The 27,053-nt window shown below is 46.7% G+C and overlaps 1 protein-coding gene across 6 annotated transcripts in view; it reads left to right on the forward strand.

Annotated features, from left to right (window-relative positions):
- Positions 1-27,053, forward strand: part of SEC16B (SEC16 homolog B, endoplasmic reticulum export factor) — a 54,884-nt gene that overhangs the window by 18,627 nt on the left and 9,204 nt on the right. For 3 of the 6 annotated variants that reach the window (XM_053209602.1, XM_053209601.1, XM_053209600.1), the window contains 15 exons: positions 585-675; positions 1,419-1,527; positions 3,109-3,253; positions 4,157-4,308; positions 4,683-4,744; positions 6,033-6,168; positions 6,652-6,886; positions 12,486-12,579; positions 14,488-14,569; positions 18,557-18,674; positions 19,876-19,987; positions 21,880-21,985; positions 23,643-23,783; positions 24,836-24,973; positions 25,965-26,037. In XM_053209602.1, the coding sequence (XP_053065577.1) occupies positions 585-675; positions 1,419-1,527; positions 3,109-3,253; positions 4,157-4,308; positions 4,683-4,744; positions 6,033-6,168; positions 6,652-6,886; positions 12,486-12,579; positions 14,488-14,569; positions 18,557-18,674; positions 19,876-19,987; positions 21,880-21,985; positions 23,643-23,783; positions 24,836-24,973; positions 25,965-26,037 (1,794 nt within the window). Of the gene's footprint in view, positions 1-577; positions 676-1,418; positions 1,528-3,108; positions 3,254-4,156; positions 4,309-4,682; positions 4,745-6,032; positions 6,169-6,651; positions 6,887-12,485; positions 12,580-14,487; positions 14,570-18,556; positions 18,675-19,875; positions 19,988-21,879; positions 21,986-23,642; positions 23,784-24,835; positions 24,974-25,964; positions 26,038-27,053 lie in introns of all 6 variants that reach the window. The other 3 variants (XM_053209604.1, XM_053209603.1, XM_053209605.1) reach the window with 3 other exon arrangements.

Consider the following 27,053-nt stretch of genomic DNA (forward strand, 5'->3'; position numbering starts at 1 on the left):
CAGAAAGGAGTCATTTTCCTTTGTATGTGTCAGTGATAGCCCTGAAACTATCATTATGTTACCAGTATTATGGTAGTTCGTACTTCGTCCCCATTTTTTCCTCCACTCCTCGTTACAGCCAAGATTACAGTCTCTGACCAAGTAACAGTGAAGTCAGTTCTTAACAATGAAGTTGTCAAGTGTGTGGCTGGGCTGGGATGAGTCTGACCGTTATTTACCTTGAGGGTGGCAGATATGCACCCACAGGAATTTATACCCTGCCAATACTGAGGCTTTAGGTATGTGTCGATGGCAGCTTCTGACCTGCCTGCAAAGAGAAATCTGTTTCAAAACTGAAAACGCACACACATGAGCCCCATGATGATACAATTGTATGGAGCCAAGGTGGTTGATTCAGGAAGGACTGAGGAGCATTCTGTTGACTCCCATTGTTAGTGCTCACGTCTCAATTTTATTCAATTTGGCAAACGTGTTTTTATATCTCTGGTGCTCCGGTGACTCAGCCTCACAGCTCACTGCTGTCTTCCTAAACTTTTAGGAATGGGAAATGACCTGTCTTGATCTTGTTTTCTCTGAGGGTGCAGTGCCAAGGCGAGAGAGTCCTTATATGTGGCAGGAAGATCACCGAGATCAAAAATACCTCAGTGAACATCATCACGAAAACCAGAATAGTCTGTAAGTGTGAAAGGAGAGGCCAGCTCAACACGATCCAGCCAAACTCACACTGTGTTAGGCAAGTCTATGGAATCGGGTGCTCGTCTCTGTCTCCAGAACCCCCGTCTGCTTCTACTCTGGCCACGGGGTTGTGGGAGTAGCCCAGGGTGGCCCAGGCCAGCTGTCAGTGGAGTCTTAATTCTGAGAGGCAGCTCCCAAACTTGGGATCAGCTGAGTCCTGTGAGGTTACTTGAGGTCCACCCTACACGAGAGCCTGGATTCCTTATTGGCCTCAGAACAGATGCGGCTTGGCCGAAGTTTGCAGAATCGGGTCCTGCCCGAGGCTGGGCTGTTTCTCCTCTGCCCACTCCTGTGTGCGGAGAATGGGATAGTCCCTGGGAAGGAGTGAGCAGAGAAGAGCATTTTACACAAACACCTGTTCTGGTGTCCTTCGGCCTGGTGCCTTGACCGTGTCTGACCAACTCACCAACCCAGCTGCTCTGCTTTGAGTCATTGCAGGGTGTCAGGCTGCAGAGACCAGCCCTTCTCCACAGCGTTTGGGTTACTTCCAGTAACTGCCCTGTGGAACCCAGGAGCTCCCATTTCTCTGGTATTGATAGATTGGGGTGGCCGAGGGAGGACAATGCTCTTCCCTATGGCACACAGGCCACCTGACACTGCCCACGCTCTGCAGCAGAAGTCTGCAGCTCACTCTGGCTGGCTTGCCCAGGACCCCCCTCACCTGCTCCTGTGATTTTCTGTAGATCCAAGAGTCAGAACTCTCATAAAGACAGTCCTGCTTCTAACACTAGGCCAGAGAGGCCTGGGGACCTGTTTCCGGAGAGTCTGCTAACGGGAACCCAGAAGAATGAGGTAATCTGAAGAGACACGGGGGCTGGTGGACTGTGACAGTGCATCATACCAGACAATGAAATAGGGGCAGGGCAGGGCCCTTGGGAGTGGGGGTGGCCAGTGGCCAGAGGTCTGAGCGGTGACATCGTCCCCTCTCTATGGAGCCTCCATTCATACCTCCTCCTTTCCTTGCCTTCCTGGGGCCCTGATCTGACCCTTTGGCGTGTGTGTGTGTGTGTGTGTGTGTGTGTGTGTGTGTGTGTGGCTGGATCAGGAAATGTCACCCAGGTCACTCTGAGGTGCTGGCAAAGAGGAGAGGCTGTCACCGGTACCCCAGTGGACTGGCAATTTGGTTTACCCAGCAAGTGGGGAGTTGCTAGACTCTCCGAATTCCGGTCTGAAAAGCAGAGCTTGAAACCTCTCTTGACTCTTCCAGTGCTCGATTCTGAAATCTTACTGCCTATACCAGCTGGGCCACACAATGGCGTTCTTATATATTTTAAAAATAAACTTTTAATTTTAGAATAATTTTAGATTTTTTTTTTAATGTTTATTTATTTTTGAGACAGAGAGAGACAGAGCATGAACAGGGGAGGGCCAGAGAGAGAGGGAGACACAGAATCTGAAACAGGCTCCAGGCTCTGAGCTGTCAGCAGGGCTCGAACTCACGGACCGTGAGATCATGACCTGAGCCGAAGTCGGACGCTTAACCGACTGAGCCACCCAGGCACCCCAGAATAATTTTAGATTTTTGGAAAAGTTGCAAAGATACTGTAGAGACAAGCTATTGATTTTTGACAGTCTTATATCAATTTTGTTTCCACGATTAGATATGTATGATTTTTGAGAACATTTTCTCCTGTATACCTAAGGCTTAACAGTGCAGGGTACAGACTATGTGATATATGCCCATGGTATCATCAGAGAGCCTAAATCATTTGTCCAAGGTCACAGCAGCTAGGTATCGATAAAACTGGGATTTGAAGATTTATTTTTTAACTTTTTTTAATTTTTATTTATTTTTTTTTAAAGAATTTTTTTAATGTTTATTTATTTTTGAGACAGAGAGAGACAGAGCATGAACAGGGGAGGGTCAGAGACAGAGGGAGACACAGAATCTGAAACAGGCTCCAGGCTCTGAGCAGTCAGCACAGAGCCCAACGCGGGGCTCGAACTCACGGACTGCGAGATCTTGACCTGAGCCGAAGTCGGACGCTTAACCAACCGAGCCACCCAGGCACCCCTATTTTTCTATTTTTAAGTAATCTCAACACGTGCAGAGTGCGGCTTGAACTCACAACCCCAAGATCAGGAGTCTTATGCTCTACCAACTGAACCAGCCAGGCGTCCCGACAAAACTGAGATTTGAATTCAGGTCCCGTGGCCTCAGGGCCTATACTCTTCCCACTAGGCCTTAATTCATTTTTTTTAGCCAACACCTGTCAATTAAATGATCACTTTTTTTTTCTTTCAACACATCCACATGCGGTGTATTTATTTGAAAGTTTCAGTTTTGTTGCTTTGAAGGAACACTCGAGAGGACCATTTCTCTGAAAGTGCTTCTGATCCTTCCTGTGTGTTTTTATTATCTTTAACTTCCAGCCTTCGCTGGCCAATGAGTCCAGCCTTCTCCGGCAGCATGAGTCTGGTCTCAGCTCTAGCGCCTACGAACTCAGTCAGTACATGGGAGCTGACTCAGAGCCCTACGATCCCGTGGCGCCGGCAGCTTGGAGTCCAATTCAGGCTGGTGGGTACTGCAATGATCTAAACAACTGGTTGAGTCTTGTGAGAAGAGGGCTGGGTGACAACCTCTTGGAAAGTCACCCTTCCCCTGCACTTCCAAGAGTGGACTGCGGCTGCCCCGTTTACTTGTGTAGCTTCTCCTGGGCAGAGAGGCCACTGTGGCTCCATTTCTCACCTTTTCTCTTGTACCGGAGATTGCATCATAGCTGATTCTTGGAAGGGAACCCGGCTTGTAGGCATCAGGATCAGGCTGGGAGGGGAGGCGCCCAGATGTACTTTTGTATAACAGGTGCAGAAAGCGAAGGCAAGAGTCAGTTTGGTAAAGCAAGGGCAGGCCACAAAGCATAGTTGCTTTGTCTGGATGTAGGATACATGTCATGAGTATTCGACTCTGAGAGCCAGAGTCCCCAGCATCTCGCCATCGCTGGGAGTCTGGGCCTAGTGTTTTGCCATTTGGACCAAACCAGCAGATTCTCACATTATATTCTGCCATATTCTTAGAGGCTTAAATCTGACTTGTAGCATGGGCTGCTTCTTCTTCTTCTTCTTCTTCTTCTTTTTTAAGTAAATGTTTATTCATTTTTGAAAGAGAGAGTGTGAGTAGGGAGGGGCAGAGAGAGAGAGAGAGAGAGGGAGACAGAGGAGCCAAAGCAGGCTCTGTGCTGACAGCAGACAGCTTTATGCAGGGCTTGAACTCATGACCTATGAGATCATGACCTGAGCTGAAGTCGGACCGACTGAGCCACCCAGATGCCCCCGCCTGGGCTTCTTCTAATTATGTCACCTGCCCTGAGTCTTATCCTGGCCCAGGTGGAATTTGGAGAGAAATATGTCGGTGGTGTACTTCTAAAGTAAAGAAAAGCAGCAGCAGTAATGCTAACAGTGTCCACCTGTGTCTGTCGGTCAGAGGCTGTCTCAGCAGCTGGTCCCAAGGCACCCATGAAGTTCTACATCTCTCATGTGCCTGTGAGCTTTGGGCCAGGAGGTCAGCTGGTGCGCGTGGGTCCCAGCTCTCCCAGTGATGGACAGACGGCCCTTGTTGAACTGCACAGCATGGAGGTAAACGAGATTCTGTGTCCCGGAAAGCTGGCATTCTGCCTTCTGCTTTCCCTGACCTGAGTCTGGACATCTCCAGGAATGGGCTGCCCTTGTGGGGAACTGAATCAGGCATTCCGTGGTTTGGGGTATGTTTTGTGAAAGAAAGGTAGGGATCTTCTCTCAAAGGAGTGATGCTAGATTTATGTTTTTCCTGAGATGCTATTGGCTCATTTTCGACAACTGGAGAACTCACTTTTGTCCTCCTGTGTTCTCCACAAGGCACTGAGCCACAGCCCAGGGCCATAGCCATGGGTTCTGATATTGGACTTGACTGACAGGGGCTTTGGGTGGATATAGTCTGGGACACCAAATATGATTTTTTTTTTTTGTTCCAGATTATTCTTAGTGACTCTGAAGAACAAGAAGAGATGAGGACTTTCTCAGGACCCCTGATCAGGTAAATTATCTTATGAGCTGCCAAGTAGGGCTTTTGAACTTACAAAATCTGCCTGCCCAGATCAGCACTTGGGGGATTTGTTCTTGGCTTCCTTAAAAGAAAATGTCTATCCCCCTTGGAGTAGAATACTCTGTGCAACAAGATTGAGACAAATGTGGCCTGGGCCATTTTGACAAACAATTTGCTAGCTGAAGGGCAGAAAGAAAAATTAAGATTAAAAATCTGAAAACAGTTCTATTTTGCAGGAGCTACGTGGTAGGTTTTAACATTCTCCACACTTAACAGGTACTGGCAGAAAAGTGGAGCACAGCCTGGGAAATCATAGACAAGTGGATCACAGTGGAAAAAAAAATTCTTGCCTTTTTCTAGAGAGGACTAGCATAGTCTGTGTTGAGTTATTGGACAGTGTGCAAGTCTGCCCTCTGCAGGACTGAGCTAGAACTGCTTTTAAATTCTTAGTCAAGTTTCTGATAAATATTTAGGGCACTCTGGTGGAGAGAGTCCTGGCTGGAGTCAAGAGGAGCTGGGTCCTTGGCCCACGCAGCCTACTAACTAGAGGTCTCAGGGCAGACAGATCAGCTAATCTTCTTTGAGCCTTAGTTTTCTCTTTCGGAAATGATGTAACACTGGTTGTGCCTACTTTAAGTGGTAGCTTTGAGACGCAAGTGAGATAATGCATATGGAAGCCCTTTATGTATCATCATCACTATTCTATAAACTTATCCTGAAGTTTCCCCCTCCAAGAAAAGCCCACAGTATTTTGACGGTTCCTTCAAGTAAAAGTGAGTGTCAAATCTATTTCTTACACACAGGTATACAGATGGGGGATAGAACGTTGAGCTGGCTGTGTGGACACTGGGGGTGCTGGTCCCATGATTGATTTTATTTGGACGACCTGGAGCAAATAACATTGCCCATTTATTGAGCACTTAATATACATTGTTAATTCCTTTTATATGGAGGTAGTTTTATAAGGTGAGACGTGGCAGGCTAGATTTAAACGCAAGGTGGTCTGACTCCAAAGTCTGTGCCCTTGCCTGCTACCCTGGGCAGGTACCCTGTGGGCCTCAGTTTCCTCATCTGTAAAATGGGGAGGGTGTGTGAGAGAATTTCTGAAGTCCCTTTCTGTTCATCAAGGAAGCTACGGACTCAGTACCCCAGCCCTGGGTTGTCTCTATCTCAGTCCCCCCACCCTCTGCTAGCACCCTCCCTCCGTACAAGGAGCCTGCAGTGCTGTGCGGCAAAAGAGTCTGCCCCTCACCCTTTGCTCCCTGAAATCTCTCCATAGGGAAGACGTACACAAGGTGGACATCATGACATTTTGCCAGCAGAAAGCAGCTCAGAGCCGAAAATCTGAGACACAGAGGAGCAGAGACTCAGCTCTACTGTGGCAGTTGTTGGTTCTCCTTTGTCGACAGAATGGGGTAAAGTATTATCACTCTGACGGGTGAGCAGGTGCAGGCCGGATTGAAATTTAAGTCTTTCAGGGATAGAGAGGATTCGGCTTATGACATGATTATAAAAGATCTATCTATAAAAGATAATGTTAAAGAAGCAACAAATGGCCCTAAGTGGGAAAAAATTGCTCAGATGTCAACGCAGTTTGCTAAAGATGGTCTTTTCTCTGCCCTACTCCCTGGCCTGGGGTTACTGTACCAGCCACATAATACAACTGTAAGAGTGGGCCTATTTCTGGTAATCTTGGTGGCTCCTGACAGGCAGAAAATCACCATGAGAGAGTGAAGCTGAAGTGTGAAATACAATAGTCCAAGAAAGGGCTGTCTTGTGTTTGGAAGTCGACCTCCTCATGAAGACGGCAGGTGCTCTGGTGCCCTCCTTCTTCAGCAGGGGCTGCCGGCCCGAGGACAATAGGATTCTCCTTCAGGATGACCCTCTTTGCCTCACAGTCCATGGTGGGATCTGACATCGCGGAGCTGCTGATGCAAGACTGTAAGAAGCTGGAGAAGTACAAGAGGCAGCCGCCAGTGGCCAACCTCATCAACCTGACCGACGAGGACTGGCCGGTGCTGAGCTCAGGGACCCCGAACCTGCTCACCGGGGAGATTCCCCCCAGCGTGGAGACGCCTGCACAGATCGTAGAGAAATTCACTAAACTGCTCTACTACGGCAGGAAGAAGGCAGGTGTGGCCCTTCCATGCTTGTTTTTAAAAAGTAACTATGCCCCCATCACTCACCCCCCCTCCAATCATAGGAGTAATTTATACTCATTTTATAGCACCTAAGAAGCTCAGAAAGGTGCAAAGAAAAAAATTATATAGACTTACCATTAAAAGCTAACATCTGGGGGCGCCTGGATGGCTCAGTTGGTTAAGTGGTCGACCTCGGCTCAGGTCATGATCTCACAGGTCCTGAGTTCAAGCCCCACATCTGGCTGTCTGCTCTCAGCACAGAGCCTGCTTTGGATCCTCTGTCCCCCTCTCTCCCTGCCCCTCCCTTGCTCTCTCTCAAAAGTAAATAAACATTAAAAAAAAATCTGTTAACATCTTGATATACTTAATTCTAGCATTTTTCTATGCACATATATTAAAGATAGAATTAAATTACATATGCAATTATTTCTACTTTTTCAGTTAAGATTATATAGTGTAATATTCCCATGGTATTAAAACGTACCATTTTAACAAATGGACAATATTCTATGATATGAATTTTAAATATTTTATTGATCTAATTCACTGTTTTCGAATATATAGGCTATTTATAATTTTGTCACCCATTATAAATTACACAATTTGAACATCTTGTTATATAAATCTTTGGATTATCTTCTTATTTTTTTAGGATAGATTCCTAGAATGGAACTATAAGTTAAAGGGTACGCACTTTTAAAAGCTTCTTCACATATACACTAAATTAGTTTCCAGAAAGTCTGTTTATAAACGTTATCCTCACCAGCTATATCTCAGGTATGCCTACCAATATTGAATACTTTAATTCAACAGATGAAGAGATGCCTTGTTTTTTTGATATGTAAATTAGATGATTTTTATTCTTATGTTATTTATTCAAAAAATTTAATTGAGGTACATGTGACAAAATTGCAAGATATTTAAAGTGCACAATGCGGTGATTTGATGTACAAATACATTGTAAAACGATTTTCCCCATGGAGTGAATAACATTAATCACCTCATATACTTACCTATTTTTTTATGCCTTGTTTAATTTTGAAGCTGAACTCACATTTTACAGAAGTCTTAAAGAGAGTTTAAATACTGGAATATATAATTGAAATCAATTTGAATCACTATGATTCAAAACTCAAAAGATAAAAGCATGTAAGAGAAGAGATGATGCCCCCACCCTCTCAGCCTGTCTCTAAAACAGGCTGTCTCCAAAATATCCAGAGATGTTTTCTGCATGTAAGATTATGTTCTCCTTTTGTTCCTTATAGCTTACCATATATTATTTCTTTTTTTAATATTTTAGTTTAAAAAATAAAGATTTTATTTTAAGTAATCTCTACTCCCAGCATGGGGCTCACACTTAACAATCCTGAGATCAAGAGTCAAACACTCTAGTGACTGAACCAGCCAGGCGCTCCCGTATACCATTTCTTCACCTTCCTTTTTCCATTTAACAAAATATCCTAGAAAACACTCTATAACATGGTTGCAGTTGTTTTCTGTAAAAGGACAGACAGTAAGTATATTAGGTTTTGCAGGCCATGGGGTCTCTGTTGCCACTACTCATATCTGCTATTGTCTGATAAAAGCAGCCACAGACAATATGTAAATGAATGGGTGTGGCTGTGCTTTATTTGTATACATCGACATTTGAGTTATACATAATTTTCATGTGTAATGAGGTGTTATCCTTTTTTTTAAGTTTATCTTCAGAGAGAGAGAGAGAGAGAGAGAGAGAGAGAGGGCACGTGGGGGAGGGGCAGAGAGAGGGAGAGGAAGAGAATCGTAAGCAGGCTCTGTGCTAATGGGGGGGCGGGGGGCTCAATTTACCAACCGTGAGATCATGACCTGATCTGAAATCAAGAATCTGACGCTTAACTGACTGAGCCATCCAAGTGCCCCAGTGTTATCATTTCTTTAATTTTTTACCAATCATTTAAAAATGTGAAAAGTTATTCTTAGTTTGTGGGCTGTACCAAAATGGGCAGTGGGCTGAATTTGGCCTTCAGGTCACATTTTTCTGAACCCTGTTCTTTATAATATATAAATGTCTTCCTCCTTATTTTTATGGCTGCATAGATTTCTAAAGATAAATCATAATTTATTTAATAAAACCCCGATAGATTGACAGATTATTAACAGTCTTTTGCTACTACAAATAGCACTGTGATAAGGACCAATGTCATTTGCCATGTAGGAGAATATACATATGATTTCTAGAATAGCTTCTGGAAATGGAAGTGTTGAGTCAAAGGGTACATGGCTGGAAATTTTGAGAAATATCAACAAATTGCCTTTTTTAGAGGTTGTACCAATTACTCAATGAACAATATATGAGAGTTCCTGTTTCTCTACTCTTACCAATTTAGTGTTTCCAAGCTTTTCATATGTGCCAATCTGAAAGGTTAAAATATATATATATATATATATATATATATATATATATATATATACACACACATATATAAAATTTAGTGGAGTTGTTCCTTTTCTCTTGTTATAAATGAAGTTGAATATGTTTTAATCTGTGAATTAAAAATTTTAAAAATATTTATTTATTTTGGAGAGAGAGAGAGAGAGAGAGTATGCATGTGCGTGTGAGTGGGGGAGGGGCAGAGAGAGACAGAGACACAGAATCTGAAGCAGGATCCAGGTTCTGAGCTGTCAGCACAGACCCTGACGGGGGGCCCAAACCCATGAACTGTGAGATCATGACCTGAGCTGAAGTCGGACACTTAACCACTTAACTGACTGAGCCACCCAGGTGCCCCTAATCTGTGAATTATTTTGTCATGGATCTTCTACGTTGTTCTGTTGGGTGTTTGATCTCTATTTATTGATTTGTAAGAGCTCTTTACTTTTTAAGGACTTTCTGTACGAAATTACTTTTGTGGGGTGATATTTAGAAAGGCTTTCCTACTTTAAAACTAATTTATGAAAATAAGGTTCAAATACTTTTGTGACTTCACCTTTACATTTGAATCTTTAATCTCTGTTTATCTGTATATGATGTTATATTTTATTTTATTTTTTTCCAAAATTTTATTTAAATTCTAGTCAGTTAGCATTCAGTGTAATATTGGCTTCAGGAGTAGAACCCAGTAATTCATCACTTATACATATAACACCCTGCATTCATGTGATATTATATTTTAAATGAGTGGTAGACATGATAGTCAGTGAAAATCAGTGGGATCATATGATAACCATCCCCTTGTTCACTATATAGTAGGGACCTGAAGTTTCACAATTTACTTATTCGGTAAACATTTGTCAAACAGCCACAACTTCTAAGGCATTGAATCCAGTGGGGGATACAGAAATAAATCAGTAAAGATCTCTTTCCTTAAGAAAGATTAAGTAATGACCATAGCAATAACAATAACAAAAGCAAATATTTATTTATCATTATTATTTGTTAATGTTTATTCATTTTTGAGAGAGAGAGACAGAGTGTGAATGGGGGAGGGGCAGAAAGAGAGGGAGACACAGAATCTGAAGCAGGCTCCAGGCTCTGAGCTGTCAGCACAGAGCCCGACGCGGGGCTCAAATCCACAAACCGCGAGTTTGTGACCTGAGCCGAAGTCGGACACTTAACTGACTGAGCCACCCAGGCGCCCCAAAAGCAAATATTTAAAAAATACTTTCTATGTACCAGGCACTTACTTAACATCTTACATGCATTGTCTCATTTATCTTCATAGAAGCCCTGTGGGTTACGTTCTATTCTTGTTTTATGTACTGACAAATGAGGAGAGTTAGTAAGTAACAAAACCAGGGTTCAGATCTAGGCAGCCTGATGTCTGAACTTGGGCTTCTGACCATCCACTGCACCACCTGCCATACCTATAGCCCCAGAGGTGAGCAGGGGATAGAAGGAGTACTCTGGGGGCTCAGAGTGGTTCATGAGGAACTGGAGACCAAAATGTCTTTAAAACCTTTATTAATATTGACTGGGGTCTCATTTCTGGCACTGTGTCAGATTAATATCCTCAATGTAAGTTCTCAGTTCACTTATTCCTAAATTATATTTTTGGAGATGCAAATTTTTGAGCAAAGTGGTGATTCCCGACCAATTATTAGTAATTCCCTTAAAAAAATACTGTTGTGGGGGCACCTGGTGGCTCAGTAGGTTGAGTATCCGACTTCAGCTCAGGTCATGGTCTCACGGTTTGTGAGTTCGAGTCCCATATTGGGTGAGCTAGAGCCCTCTTTGGGGATGCTCTGTCTCTCCTTCTCTCTCCCTCTCTCTGCCCCTTGTGGGATTCTCTCTCTTTCCCTCTGCCCCTTGCTCACTCACGCTTTCTCTCTCTCAAAAATAAATTGAAAAAATAGAAAAGCTATATTTATAAAAAAAATACTATTGTGAATTAGTTTAACCTATGTAAAGAGTAACTCAATGTCATTTTTGCTTGTAGTGGACGTGAAGTTGAATTTCCTAATGGTGGTTGTTGTTTAAATTTGTTCTCTCCCTTTTCAAATAAGATAGCATGGGAGATGTCAGGATGATCAAGGAAATTTGTGCTTGGAAGTGGAGTTACCTCATTAGTGACTTCTTGTCCAAAAAATCGCATTATTTGAGGGCACTAAAGAAATTATTAATACCAGGTCAAAACCTCAAATACATAATTCTGAAAATTGAATGAAAAGATGAGTGTGAGTGTGTGTGTGTTAAAACTTACAGCCTCTAACCCATCTCACCAAGTTAACGGTGTCATTAATTTGGCACATGAAGTTGATAGATAACAAGCACTTGATAGTTAACGAGCAATTAGTTATAATATTAGGTGGGCAGGCCGACTGCTATGCAAACTGGCTCAAACATGGTAGCAGCTACTTTCTATTCATGTGGGCATCCTGGGCAGGTGAGCAGAACGGTGGGTCAGCCCTTCTTCCCGGAGTAGTTCAAGGCATGGAGGAGGCTGTACCATGTGAGCATATAGTCTATGTGGAATGAGAAGCCATCTTCATTCCAGCCAGCCAGATGGGGAAAAGGGCACGGGGGACCGGGCACAGGACTTCTATGCACCAGATCTGGACGCAATATAACCATTTCTGTTGCCATTGTAGAGCCTGGAACTCAGTCACTTCTAGGTGCATGGGAGGCGGGAAAACGCGGTGCAGTTCTTTGCCCAGGAAGGGGGCAATGGCTTTTGGTGGGGAGCTAACAGTCTCTGCCACAGTTGTTAAAAAAGAAACCGTTCCTGTAACACGCCCCCATGAATGTCATCTTGCTACCTGTACTTTGAGACTCAGTCCTGGGGGTGCGGTGCTTCTCTCGTGTTCGGTGCTTAGGTTCGTAAAAGTGTCATGTGACTTCTGCTAAAGAGCTAAGGCTGACTGGAAGCTACGTTTGAGGGGCAGCTGATGAAACAGCAGAATGTATTTGATAAAGTGAAGGCTGGAGAAGGGACATCTTAGAGAGAAATAGGCACCCGCTCTTCCTTTGTCCCTCTCACAGATGAGGCTCCGAGCCTTCCTGGGAGCCCAGCTTGTACAGCTCAAGGGCAGCAGTACCCAACCATCGACATTTGTTGTTTGTGGGAAGGTGAATAGGGCCATGCTGACTGTGACATGCTTTTGTTTTCAGGAAGCCTTGGAGTGGGCCATGAAGAACCACTTGTGGGGCCACGCTTTGTTCCTCGCCAGCAAGATGGACCCAAGGACCTACAGCTGGGTTATGAGTGGGTGAGCAGGCCACTGGCAAAGAAGACCTAAGGAGCAGAGAGCAGAGAGAGGCCCGCCAAGGGAGGGAGTGTTGGGAGGCAAATGCAGGATGTGCTGGGAAGCCCCACGCACCAAGCATCCTTCCAGTTTTTCTCTTCTGACCTGGACCTAGCATATCGCGTCTCCAGATTCTTACAACCTAGACATGGACACATTCTTTCTACCTGCTATGTTAAATATTCAGTTTAGTAATATTTCTCAGGGTCTGAGTTTCCAAAAATTGCATGGGTTTCTGCAATCCGGTAGTTCTCTTTGGGAGGGGCTGTTCTAGATAGTTCCATCAGTGAGGGAATAGGTGACCACTTAGGGTTAACTGACAGAGCTTTGGGTCTGAGAGTTAGTAGCTGTCTACCACTGAGTCTTGCAGTGGGGGATGTGGGCGCTGAGAGGAAGGTCGGGGTATGGGGGAGCAGGAGCTGTGCTAGGAACAGGCTTTATAGGACGGGGGATTACAACCAGAAGTCTTCATCTAGGGCAGGGGACATGATGAGACTGAAGGAATGTGTTTAGTCAGAGATCATGCCAGCACACCGAGACCGGGAAGAATGCCCAAACCAGGATGAGACAGGAATGGAGGCTGACCACATAGCCAGGAGTTTGGAATAAGGGGAATTAAATGGGGGGGGGGGGTGCTGGAGAAGGGTTCCTGAGTAAGCCCCTCCAGCTGCAGCCAGATCTGTGGGTTGGCAGGGATAGACATGTGGCAGGGGTGGGGAGGGCCGGGGGGCCCTCCCATAAGGGGCAGGATTGGATCAGACCGTGAGAAGGATGCTCCCTCAAAATGTTCATCTTCCTGTGTTAGTCGAAGCTGTGAAGCTGTGAACCTCTCAGCTTGACTTAAGTTTAAATTGGCCATAAATTGGCTGTCGGGCAGATGGCTGAGAAGATGGTACCTCCCTTCAAGGCTGCCACACTACCCTTCTCCACCACGGCCTCTGTGGAGTCTCTCTTCTACTGTAACCCTCAGTCTTCCCAGGGACTGGTAACACCTCTGTGCACTTCATTATGTTCAGGATGGTGAGGAACCCTGGAGTTTTATTATGATAAGCGCTCTGAGCTCCCGAGGCAAGGGTGCTATTAAATAAAAGACCGCGTTCTTCCCCCGTCCTATAAAGCCTGTTCTGAGGGACGATTTTCCTCTGGGTTTTGGAAATGAACATCCCACAATCCCACATTGTACCATACATCTCTGCGACAGATTTTTGCCTTGGGCCATTGATTTTTGATGGGGCCCAGTGAATTGTGAAAAATATCTCTTACTGAGTATGCTTAAATCTCAAATCAGCTCTAGAGCTTATTATATCCTTGTTAAGCATATCCCACGGTTTGTCATCAGGAAGATCATTTCTGGTCCCTGTTCTACGCCTCTTTGGTTACTGAAAATGGCTATTTAGTGCATGTGAGTAAAAGACCCAGGCTAGTCACGAGCCAGAAAACCAGCCCTGGAGGCTGTGGGCGTGGCACGAGGGGAACTGCTTCAGGGGACTAGAAGTTGAGGGTGACTGGGTAGGAGGGGCCCGCAGAGAAGATGTTTGGGTTAACTGCTGGGGCTCTCTAGGGATCTCTGAGATGTGGGGCATTTCCGTGACAAAGAAGACCTATAGAAATGGTTACTGGAGAGTTGGGGCATCAGTGCCAAAGTGCAGAAAATACCCCCCAACAGAGAGCCCCATCTGGGGTGGAATCAAGATCCTGCCGATCCCCCCAAAGTGGGAGCCAAGCAGAGGTGAGGCAGAAAAGCAAAGAGAAGTTCATGTTCTGAAAGAAGCTGCTGAAGTCAAATAGAGATCTACGGGGGGTTTGCCCCGCTGGCAATGGGTCAAAGGCTCTCTCGGCTTGGTCCCCACTAACGGTCGTCTCTCTCCGCAGCTTTACCAGCACGCTGGCATCCAATGACCCACTGCAGACCCTCTTCCAGTTCATGTCGGGGAGGATCCCACAGGCAGCCACGGTATTCTTTGTGACAGACCTCCTTCAATACCCCAGTGTCCTAAGGTTTGGGGGGGGGGTGGGGACAGCTCAGGAACGAGGTGATGACTTTAAAGATTAAAAATAAGTGGTAATTGCACCTGGCCCAATTCATTCATATGATTTCATTTAATACACAGAGGAAGGAATTCCTACCCCCGTTTTACAGAGGTGGGAACTAAGGTGCAAAGGTGTCATATGACCATAGATCACTGAGCGAGGAGCAGTGGAGCCAGGATTGGCTCCGTCTGTCTGATTCCAAAAACCTTGTCATTTTCACAATACCATAGCTGCCTGCTCAGTGTGCGTAAATAGCGAAAGAGCCAGACTGTCCCCAGGCTTCCTGCAGTAAGGCCACCGTTCTTTCTCCCCCCTGCACATCCATCCTGCAAAGTTGGACATATTTGGTCTTACATGCTGTCTAGAGTTGGAGATGGCTCAAGTCTGAGGCCAGCTTGATAGTTCCCTATGAAAGTATCTTTTTTCCCCAAAGTATCCTTCTTTACCTTTGAAGTCTAGTAACTTTACCAGGATGTATTGGTGCTGTCAGGGCAGTTTTGTTTTGTTTTTTTTTCTTGGGACACAGCATACTGTTTTAATACGTGCATTCATATTTTACTGTTCAAGGAAGTTTTTTTGCGTTATATCCTTCGATATTTGTTTTGTTCCATTATTTTTTTTTTTTTTCAGGAATTCCATATGTGCACATTTCATATAGATACGAACTATATACATATACATGTACAGATTATATTCTCTTTAATTAAAATTTCTTTCTTTCTTTCCATCCTTCCTTCCTTTTCTTCTTTTTCTTCTTCCTCCTCTTCTTCTTCTTTTTTTTTTTTTTTTTTTTTTTTTTTGCTCTTCTCATTGCCATCCTATGTGTCCCTTCCTGTGTTTCCATATTGATGAAAGAGACACTGTCTCTTAATTTTGGTGCCAGTTTTAACTTGATGTCTCTGATTTTTCTCTCACTTCTTCCCTGAGCTCTGCAGGTCACATTGGCCTCTTCCTGTTGTTCATTGTCTTCTTCCTGAGCTCTTATCACTTAGCATTAGTGATAATGCCCTTGCTTCATAGAAGAAATTGTTTCGTGATTTTACTTAAATTCGTGATGAAATGTTTGGTGATATCTCTTTGTTTTGTGGTAATATTTTTCCAGTGAATGTTCTTTCTACCTTCCATTAGTTTCTCATATTACTTCCTTCCTTCTATCTTTACAGTGTATTTGTACAGATTTTGTGCTTGTTCCTTGACAGGAGTTGAGTCTTCCCTGGGCCAGTAGTTTCTGGTAGGTTTGTGCTGGGGAGGGGCCAGGGCCACATTGCAAGCTATCTGGCATTTCCCACACGATCTGGAGTTTTCTGTGGGTATCTGTGTAGCCTTTCCTTCTCCTAAGTCAGCAGAGATGGCTGTGGGATCCTCTCCTTCTGGAATTCTCTCTCTGCTCCCTCCTGCACTCTGTTCAATTTCCACTACCTTTGGCAGCCTTTTCTTATATTTTGAAGTTTGGGTTTTTGCTGTCACCCAGTTTTAATGAAAATGGACTTCACATTTTTGCTTTTCTGTTCTTCTTATTGCTTGGGGACGATTCCTAGAAAGGAAAAGAGAGATGATGACTTTCATGCCCCATCATCAAACCCACTGGCTATACTGGAACATGGAGTGCTCACAGTTCAGCGGAATGCCGCGCACCGCCATGACGGTGCATCATGTCACAAAGCACTAAATGCAGGAAATTATGTAATCAGTGTATGGTCCACTGGGTCTCACTGCAGTGGTAGAGTTAACTAAATGTTCCCTGTGTTTAGGTGAGAAAACCGAGGAGCAGGAGGTGATGTGCCAAGGTGGTATTTGATCTCAGTGTTTGAGAGTGACCTAGCATCTGGCACCCAGGAAAAGGCTGGCTGTTAGTTACTTGGAATGAGTGGAAAAGACACGGCAGCCGGAAAACCCAGATGTAGGCTTCTATCACAAGTCTAACCAGAGCCTGCTCCTTGCTGCTCTGTGAGCTTGGCTTTGTTACCTAATCTCAGAGCCTCAGGTTTTCCTCTTTGTGGGCATTTTGATGCCTAACCAAGAGAGTTATTGTGAAGAGTAAAGGAGAGAGAATATCTGAGCAGATCAACGACCATGCTTGACCCGTTGAAGTTAGTCAGGTGTATGCTCTCTCTTGCACACTCTTTCTCTCCATACGTCTGCTATACAGTGATTTTTTTCAAATCACCTAGGGAAGAGATAGAAGAATGACTTCTAAATGTTTGTTCTTTTCAGCAAGGATTTTTCTTTTGCGCGTTCCTTTCATTAGAGCAAGAAAGGGCCTGGCTTATGCGGGGATAATAATAGTACCCAATGCGTGTGACCGTTCTAGGAGAAACGCCTAGCAGCGGGTATGGTTCACGGTCAGAGTGCAGTGAGTAAGAACTGCTCTTCTTGTGATTTATCATCATCATCACCCTCATTCACACTGCATCGCCCAGATAAACAAAGAGTAACTATAAAATGGAGTTGGATAAAGCATCTTTTGTTCCTGGGGATAACTACAAAGACCAAATAATTAGGGATTGTTTTGACTTCCAAATCTTAGCTATTACTATTGATCTCTTGCTCTACCCATTCCAATAACAAACTGGAAGATGGACTGGTCTACAAATCACCTCCTTCCTTTTGCTGGGCTTCTGTGTGTGTGTGTGTGTGTGTGTGTACATCTGTGTATATGCACCTATGTATAATTTATAAAGGGCAAACAAAGTGCAAAGCACTATGCTATGTGCTTTACCTAGCTATCTTATTTCATTATCAACAATAACTGTTATGTAGAATATAACTCATATTATGATCTCCACTTAAGAGATGAGGAAAAAAGGTTTTGAGAAACGTGCTCAAGGTCACACAGCTAGTAAAAAGGCGGGATGCCAGTTGAATCCAGGGCCTGGGTTGTTTCTGTGATGTTCTATTGCTTCTTTATAGATATTTCCTGTCCTAAAATTCCCCTTCATTCGGGAGAAGGGAAGCCCAAGCCCCACCATTTGTGTGGGGCATTTCCCCACTTCCAGGGTTCTGTGTGCACCCTGCTGCCCCCTGGTGGAGCTCTGCTGCCCCTGCATTGTCACCAGAGGGAGCGGGCAGAGCCCACAGCTGGGAGCAAGATGAACGGGGACTGGGTGCAGGGCTGGGCCACTTGGCCTGCATTTCTCCAGCCATAGGAATTCAACTTAATAGGGTTGTGAAAATTAACTGAGGTCATGTGTGTGAAAGGCCTTTGTAAAACCAGAAAACACAAGCCATTTGGTAAGGTATTAAGGGGCCTAGTGTTGCCCTGACTTCTAACAGGCTAATGTGGATTCTTCATATGAGCCAAGGATATTTGGTCTTCCTTCTCCCACTGAAACATCAGGGTTTGTTTTGTTTTCTTTTTCTGGATTTGTCCCTAGCTGTTGGGGTCAGGGGTACCAGGAAGAAATTTGAAAATCAGTAAGTGATCAAAAGTGTCATTTTATTTACCTATCGCCTGAGGTTCCTACGAATGCATGTATGCGTCCGTGTCTGTCTGCCTGCCCATCCTTCCAGAAGTCTTGTCTTTTTGTTTGTTTGTTTAAGTTTACTTATTTATTTATTTTGAGAGAGAAAGCAGAGGAGGGGCAGAGAGAGAGAGAGGGAGAGAGAATCCCAAGCAGGCTCTGCCCTGTGAGTGCAGAACCCAAGCAGGGCTTGAACTCATGAACCGTGAGATCATGACCTGAGCTGAAGTCAGGAGTCAGATGCTTAACCGACTGAGCCATCCAGGAGCCCCAAGTCTTGCTTTTTAAAAGGAGATCTGGAAATCAGTGACTGGCAGCAATGCAGGTGGCAGAAGCCGGCCTTCCCCGAACTCCTCGAAACCAGGAGACAGACAACAACGTTCTCCATCCACGTTGTGGCCCGTGATCCTTCAGCCAGTAAATCTTCCATTTTGTCTGCTGCCTTCCAGTGCTGTGGGGACAAGCAATGGGGAGACTGGAGGCCTCACTTGGCCGTGATTCTGTCAAATCAGAGTGGGGACCTGGAGCTGCATCAGCGCACAATTGTCACCATGGGGGACACTCTGGGTAAGCAGAAGCCAGCCCTGCCCCCTCCTCTCCTCTAGGCTGTGTCCAGGCCACTTTACACGTCTATCCTCAGGCTTTTAGGTTCTGTGCAGGGCCTGCGTCTGTGCCTCAGGCTTTCCTCTGACCCAGGGGCCTCAGTGTTTGGGGGTTGGAAACTCCAGAGAAAGGAGTGTCGTTCTTGTCTCTCTGTTTCCCAGATTTTCTGCTGCAATGCAGTCCAGGCCCCTGAGACTCGGGCTGGGCTGCTGCAGAGGCTCCCCTCAGCAGCTGGTTTTCTATCCCTGGTCAGATTCCCCCCAGGATGGAGCTAACACACAGGGAACCCCGCCTCTTGTTATGGTTAGCCGCACGGCGACCCAGCTCAGCCAGAGAGGAACTTCTATTTTTGCCTGAACTACCCTGAGTAATTGTGTAGGCTTTACCTTTATTATCTCTCAGTGAACGTTGCCTTATAAACACTTAGGGGTTACAGAATGTTCCAGACCGGAGGTTCTCAAATTTGGTCAAGGGGCTGAATGCCTAGAAATCATGATACTCTTTGTTAACTTTGTGAAATATTGCTCTGTTAAACGGAAAAGAGCGATGTGCAAGGTAGCACCAAGTCAGATGGCAGGTGGGTCAGCGGCCGATGGTTAGAAAGGGAGGCGGGTTTTGTTTAGTCCTTCCTGGGCACCTGGCCCTGTGCTGAGTACGTCACCTACTTGAATTAATTCAATTTTGAGGTAATGGAAAATGTATGGGAGAACATTCTGAAAATGGGAACGGGCTGGTCATTATTGGTAGTTTTTATGAGCCCTGCGAAAAGTTTTCTATTGTTTGATTTTAGCAGAGGAAGCATTAGTGCCCCCAAGGAGTCTAATTTAAAAACAGCTACTTCTTTGCTCAGGTGTAGGCATCTGCTCTCTTTTCACCCTCAGGAAGGACTTAAAATGCTTAGAAAATTCCTAATCACGAATATACTAGGAAAACACGAATCAGTGATGTATTCTGGCTGAAAAGAATTGAAATGTAATGTCTGAAGCCAAAAATGCTGGTGGGAGGGGACAGTGTGGTTTAGGGCCAGCGACTCTGGCCTTCCCTCCCCGGAGGATTCTCCCCTCGGACCCCGAGCTCCCTCTGCCATCTCTCTCCCACCCACGCCGATGGTGGGTCCCCACACATCCATGGTCCGTAACTGGGCCTTGCTCTCCTCCTCCTGCAGCTGGGAAGGGGCTGGTGGAGGCAGCCCACTTCTGCTACCTCGTGGCTCACGTGCCCTTCGGCCACTACACCGTGAAGACAGATCATCTGGCCTTGCTTGGCAGTAGCCACAGGTAGGGTCTCCTGGGGGAAAGGGAATGGGAAAGACGGTTTCCAGGGAATTGTTTGAGGGAGGCCTTGTTGGGTCTTATGGCTCTACTTTCCATTTTCTTGTATGCATTTCACCTACTGCTGCTCCCCTCCTCTGGGGCTTCTGCACAGATCTGGGCAGGGAGGTGTGCCCGGTGGGAGCCGCATCACACCTCCAGGGGGCCTCAGGCCCCAGCCCTGCTCCCCAAAACTGCGTGTGGATCTTTGCGGTGTATTGCCCCCTTCTGACCACTTGGTGGCGCCCTGGCTCCATGACCAGACATCATCTCTTAAGAACTGTCAGTGCGATCGATCGGGGTGGCTTGAGGTTCTGTATTAGGCAGCCCTGGGCTTGTCTCAGAGTCAGCCCTGGGCTGAATTGGAAATTGCAAGAAGTTTATGTTTACTCCTTACACCCCTACACTGACGGTGCACAAGCTACTCAAAGTCCAGCCTGTTACTTATTCTTCGCTGGCCATAACGTTAGCGTTTTCACACAGAAGGATCTTTTTTTTTTTTTTTTAAGTTTATTTATTTATTTTGAGAGAGACAGAGTGCGAGTGGGGGAGGGGCAGAGAGAAAGGGAGCGTCTCAAGCAGGCTCCGCACCATCAACGCAGAGCCCGATGCAAGGCTCGAACTCAGGGAACTGCGAGATCATGACCGGAGCTGAAATAAGAGTTGGACGCTTAACCAGCTGAGCCTCCCAGACTCCCCTTCACACGGAAGGATCTTAATAAGCCTGTAGACAATGAGTAAACGGACAAAAAAGATCGGTTTGCTTCCCGGCAGTTCTCCATGTTCTGGATCTCTCTTCCCCGCCCCCCCACTTAACATACCCTAAACTCTTACATTGTGCCAGTCATTTTATTTGCACTGTTTCCTTTAATCAGTACAAATTTATCCTATGAATAAAGTATATGTTCAATCTTAACTTTATAGAGGAGGGAAACCATGGCACAGAGAGGTTAAATAACTTACCTAAGATAGCACAGCTAGTGTGCAGTCACGTGGGACTTGGAATCCAGGCTGTGAGGCTGTGAGGTCCTTTCAACTGTGGCGCAAAACTGCCTACCTCTGTGGAAATGTACCGTCGTGGCCAGCTCTCTCTGGGTCGTGGTCTCTGACAGCATATAGTGGGCTTGTCAGAGAAGACCACCTGTGCCAAATGTGACACATGTGCACGGGTTAATTCGTCTCCCTCCTATGTTTATATGGTACAAGGACATTTCTGGAGATAACCTGTGGTGATCGAGATTAAGAAGCACGCCAAGCCGTCAGGGCCCGTGGAGGGGTCTGGTAGCCCCTGGGATCACATTTGGCCAGCCCACTTCCTCATTGCCTCATTGGCTGAATGCACACCCAGCATAGGGACTGTCCTTTGATTTTTGGCTCAGCTGTTGTCCCCATTCTTGGCCATGCCTTCTTTTCTGGGTGCTCTCGAGAGCACCCTCTTATGCTGTTTTGTTGGGGCCAGGAGTGGCCTTGCATAGATGCACGTTCTAGGCCTTCAGGGTACTAAGGTGAGCTCTCAGCATGTTAAAGAGCAGCGCCTAGTGCCCTTCTGAGGAGGAGGAAGGTCAGTTTGCCTTAGGTGACCCTCCAGCAAAGAAGGTGGAGGACCCCCTTTCTGCACTTCTGGTGCAGGGCTCTGCTCTGTTCCTTCCCCAGCCCCAAGAAGGAGGAGAAAGAGGAGGCAAAACATTCACTCCGGAGGCCCCCAGTCTCTTTCCCGTCTTGGAGTCGCCCCAGGGATCAGCCCAGGGCAGGAACTCTATCTACCTTGTTCGGATGCAGCTGGTGCTTGTCTACTAGGATTTAAGTTCCTCCCTCCCAATCCCCCCTCAATTTCTTTTATTGTTATTCCCTGGCTGTAGTCAAGAGTTTTTGAAATTTGCAACAACTGAGGCTATCCAGAGGACGGAAATCTTCGAGTATTGTCAGATGCTGGGCCGCCCCAAATCCTTCATCCCTTCTTTCCAGGTAACTGAACCCACCCGAGGGCACCGCCTTAGCTGCGTCACATGGCCGCGAGCAGCTGGGTTTCCAGAGTTGCTATTTGGCACAGGGTAGCTGGGCGAAGTCATCTACAGCACTTTTCCTCGTTAGCTTGAGCGTGGGAAGAGTTAGGATTTCTTTCTAGGTCCCCTAAAAGTCTGCATTTCAAGATACGAAAGCAAATCAATGCAGCAGCCCCTGTTGCTGGAGGCTCCTGCCTTGCCCCGGAACAAATGGAAATTGGCCCGCGTCCTGTCGCACCTGCTCCGCAGCAAGTGCCGCTCTCCGCTCTCCGCAAACAGCTCTCCTTTCTCCTCCTCCCCTCTGGCCATGCGGCCTGTGTTGGGGGGGAGGGCTGGAGCGGGAAGGCCCAGCCCAGGGGGGTTTGCCTAGCCTGCTCCCTCCTTCCGACGTGCTCCTCCCATCTCTTTGAGTCTCCTAGCTGCGCAAATTCCTTCCCACTCCGCCCCTGCCCTCGCCCTTCTGTCTTCCCCTCGGGGCTTCCGCTGTGCCGGGGGCGAGGGCCCTGCAGGTTCTACTGTTCTCTCAGCTTCTCTGCTTGATGACCTGATGTTACACCTGCAATTCATCGGGACTCCTTCAGTGCCCATGTGGAGAGTATGCCTGGCAACACAACACGCGCACGCGCACGCACACTCACAGCCCACAACACAAAAAGCACAAAAACGCTCGAAAATGACCGCCTTCATGTATAATAGCTTCCTTCATTGTTTTACCGAAGACTCTCCCTCCCCAGCAAAGCCGAGCAGATGAGCTCCTTTGGGAACAGGTCTCTCTTCTCTCTCTCTCTCTCTCTCTCCTTTGGTCATCCCACCTTTCAGTCACCTTTGGGCAGACAGGAAGGAAGTTAGCTTTAGCGAGTGTGTTCTATGTGCCAGCAGGGCGCTATTGTGCTTTGAGTTATTATTTCTAACCCCGCGAGGTGGGCGTGACTCCCTTCCTTTTGCCAAAGGGGAAACTGAAGAGAGGAGTCACATGCTGTGGGCTCCTAGCTCTTGCCTGCCATTTGTTCTAAGAACTTTACATGGATTGTCTCATTTAATCTTTACAACAACCAAGGGGTGAACAGTATTGTCCCCGTGCTGTAGTGAGGAAACTGAGGCACAGGGAGGTACGGTAACCAGCGCAATGTGGCGCACCCAGTGTAGAGCTGGGATTTGAAGTTGGGTCTGTCTGATTTCCAAACCCTCATGGCTCTACCTTGTTGTGCCCCTCACGCTTCTGTAAATAGCTGTCTGCCTGCGTCAGAGTCATTTCTTCTTCTTTCCTATGTCTCCCCCGGTGCCTGGTCCTATGCTCCACAAATGCCAGGCTTTCCAGATTACGTGGGCTTGCTTATCAGAAGTAACTAGTCTGGTGCATTCCCGTGGTGACTCGGTCTCCAGAGACTGAACTGATGTGACTCCCATCCCTTTCTCAGCGATGTGTGACCTGCAGGCTGGATTTGCAACTGTGCCCCTAGGCAGACAGAGTAAACCAAATGGCACGAGGCCCTCCTTGATATTTTGGATGGCAGAGTTAGCGGAAGTCAGCTGACTGCTGGCAGTCAGCTGACTTATCTACATGTCTCTCCTTCTATCCTGCCCGGATGGACTAGTCACTGGCCCCGCTCTCTCCACAGGTGTATAAGCTCCTTTATGCTTCCCGTCTGGCAGATTATGGCCTTGCGTCCCCGGCCTTGCATTACTGCGAAGCCATTGGCACGGCCCTCCTTAGCCAAGGAGAGAGCAATCACCCTGTGCTATTAGTGGAACTCATCAAGGTGAGTTTCTCAAAGGGTTCTCTGCAGATGTTTTATCTTCGGTGTTCAGAGAAAGCTATTGTGAAAGCAGCTTAGACTCCACAGCCCATCTCCTTTGAACATGCTGGAAAATTGGAGCCCATGGCTGTCTTTGACCACGTACGCATGCCCAGGCATGATAAGCAGAGTCCTGACACCACACAAAGAAGCAGGCAGTGGGCGGGGGTTGGTGGGATCGGCGGGGGGCTGGAAAGCAGGCGTGTGCTGTGCCAGGAATTTATTCTTGCATCCGCTTTTCTGGGACAGTAAAACCACATGTTCCGGTCAGCCGTTCTAATTATAAATGCTGGACTTAGAGTATATATTTTAGTGATTAAAACAGGAAATGAGCCTTATTAAAATGCTTTTAAATGCATGGAATACTTTATCACATGTGGGGTACGTTTAAAAACGACAACATAACATATCAATGTTTAGTTCCAGGGGAAGAAAATGATCGGGCAAATAGTGCCAATTAATTGAAGAAAAATCCAATAGCTGGAGAGTAAAAAGACAGCCTGTTGTCAATTTTTGCTTTGCTTTATACAAGGTCCAACTGTTGGATTCAGCAGCCAATAAAATCTGTGGTGCTGAGCCCCCTGCCCCTGAAAAATGCAGGGCGCTCAGGGACTCAGAATGGAGGTGCTGTCCCCGCCCCATGGAATTCTGGGATTGGAATTAGCATTTTAGCAACAGTCCAGGTGATTCCTAGGAGCACCCAAGTGCAGTACTTGAGAAGCAGTACTTGAGAAGCAGTACTAGAGGATACAACTTTGCAGAGACACAAAGCTGGGTAACAGTTTCTTCTTATATTTTATTGCATATCTAGCACCAAGATGGGTTAATTGTTTATTTATGTTGCAGCTTCAGGAAGGTATCTGCTGGATTTGCTAATCAATTATTTTTGGTAATCTAATTTGCAAGGGAGTTAAGACTGTCTTTCTCCTATTCCCCTGTTGCCTCTTTCCCCATCATCTATGTCTGCTTTCCCCTCTCTTACCTTCGCCCCTGACCCGGCTGGGAACCGGGCACAGCTAGCGGAGAAACTGAAGCTGTCAGATCCCTTGGTTGTAGACAGACGCAAAGACCGGGACCTGGAGCCAGACTGGCTGGTGCAGCTTCGGAGGCGGCTCAAGGAGCTGGCGGTGAGCAGGGTTGGAGCCGGGACTGTGGTGAGACCTCTGTTTCTCTCTCCGCTCCCCTGGAACAGAGCACTGACCTTGGCAAGTCCCCGACCCCACGGAGGGCATGAAGTCCCCCATCCGCGAGACACACGTTGACCCGGGAGGGGGTGGCGCTCAGCCCCCCAGCTGTTGCCTGTCCCTCGGGCAGAGATGGTCTCCTGGGTTTGCCTGTGAGGCCCTGGGGCCCTCTTGCCAATCACCCTTGTCTGTGGTCCTAGAAGCTACATTTATGAGCATTAAAGCTTTCATCTCTCTGTTAGGAACAATGGATCACAGTGGACTCGTGTCACTTTCATGTAATGTAGGGCAATTGCTTAAAAGATTTCCGGACCTTTCCTTTTTGTTCTGACAACTGCAGAAGCTGCTGGTAGTAATTGTACCAGTAATTCGAACAGGGCTGCCTCCATTTTCTTTCTTCCAATCTCTATAACGACGGGAGAGGGTGGATTTTTCAAGGCATACACAGCCCTGACTCCCATGGGCTGCACGCACGGGGCCCTGGGGCCCTTCCCATTGCCCCTTCTGTGGGGAGACGCTGGGAGATGCTGGTCTCCTGGACCCTGCCTGCTCTGAGCACACCCAGGAGAGATGCAGAGCTGAGGCCTTGCCCTTGCCCCTCCCCCACCAGCCCTCAGCATCCGGTCCAGATTCTCATACCTCGTCACTCCCTCTGAAGTTTCTTTTTGACTTAATTTTTATTTTTTTATTTAAAAAATTCTTTTAAATGTTTATTTATTTTTGAGAGACAGAGAGTGAGCAGGAGAGGGGCAGAGAGAGAGAGAGAGGGAGACACAGTATTTGAAACAGGCTCCAGTCTCTGTGCTGTCAGCACAGAGCCCAATGCGGGGCTCAAACTCACAAACCTGAGCCAAAGTTGGATGTTTAACGGACTGAGCCACCCAGGAGCCCCTTGACTTAATTTTAAACCATTGTTCCCTGTTCTTGCTTTTCTAAAAAGATTTTACTTTGTGTTTAATAGCAGAAGGTCACAGGAGACACTGGGGATCTTTGTCCTGCTCACTCAGATGCTTCTGGAGTCGGAGGAACAACAGGTATCCGTGCTGATGACCTGAGTGCAAATGGCTGACTCTCTGGGCCTGATCGTAGAGATAACAGAACTTAGAAAATAGTCGCCTGGCCCTTCCTGGGGGGTACTTCCTTGCCTGTACAAATCTGACCTTGTCCCCACAGCTCTGTCTGGCCACAGCCATCCTGACACTTCTACGTTCCCACATGTTTAGAGTTTCTGCCTCACATTCAGGTTTTAATACTCACCATGTTGTATCATGATCTCATTGTTTCACCTGCCTCCGTACCTTCTCCCCAGCTGATGAGCTTCTTGAGGCCAGAGAGGGTGGATTGTCTGTGTTTCATGTAGGTGTTGGAAACATAGGAAGATTTTTTTGAGCTATCAGTTTTGATTTTTGAGCTAACAATTGCTATAGACATGTGACAAATGTTTCAAAATGTTGCCAGCACATCCCTCCTTTCCCCTCAGGATGCCCCTGAGTGCTGGGTCCAGCCAGCATTATTACCCCCAGTTAGCTCTGGGCCCTTTCCCCAAGTGACCACAGCCCTCTGCCCTGTGGTGGGGTCAGGACAGGGTGTCATCTCTTGATTTCCAGCCGTTTCCCACCCGCGGGCATCTTCCTCACAGAGGATGAGCTAGGGGAAGGCGAGGAAAGCCAGCCCTGCTTTCTGTTTCTCAGCTTTGCTGCTGTATTCCAGCACCTTCCAGGCAGAGGCCTGGAGGGGAACCAGGCCAGGGCTTCTTGAGTGCTGCTTCCGCCGGCAAGCAGCCCTGTCCCTTGTCACCCAATTGAGCATGTGGGTCAGCAGCCCCACTGGCCCCGTGACCATCAGCCAGTCATCCACACCACAGCCCATCTCATTAGCAAAGTGGGAGAGCCAGAAGGAATCCCATCACACTCGCTTCCGGGACCGATGCTCTGGTTCATTTCTGTGGTTCTGATTTGGGTTTTAATGGAAACTTTCTAAGCTTCAAACACCCAAGTCCATTAGGAAATCCTTAAAGGAGAAAGTTTACCCCCAAATAAAAAAGTGTGGA

This window comes from Acinonyx jubatus, chromosome E4 (assembly GCF_027475565.1).
Source record: "Acinonyx jubatus isolate Ajub_Pintada_27869175 chromosome E4, VMU_Ajub_asm_v1.0, whole genome shotgun sequence".
In the NCBI taxonomy this organism is placed as follows: domain Eukaryota; kingdom Metazoa; phylum Chordata; class Mammalia; order Carnivora; family Felidae; genus Acinonyx; species Acinonyx jubatus.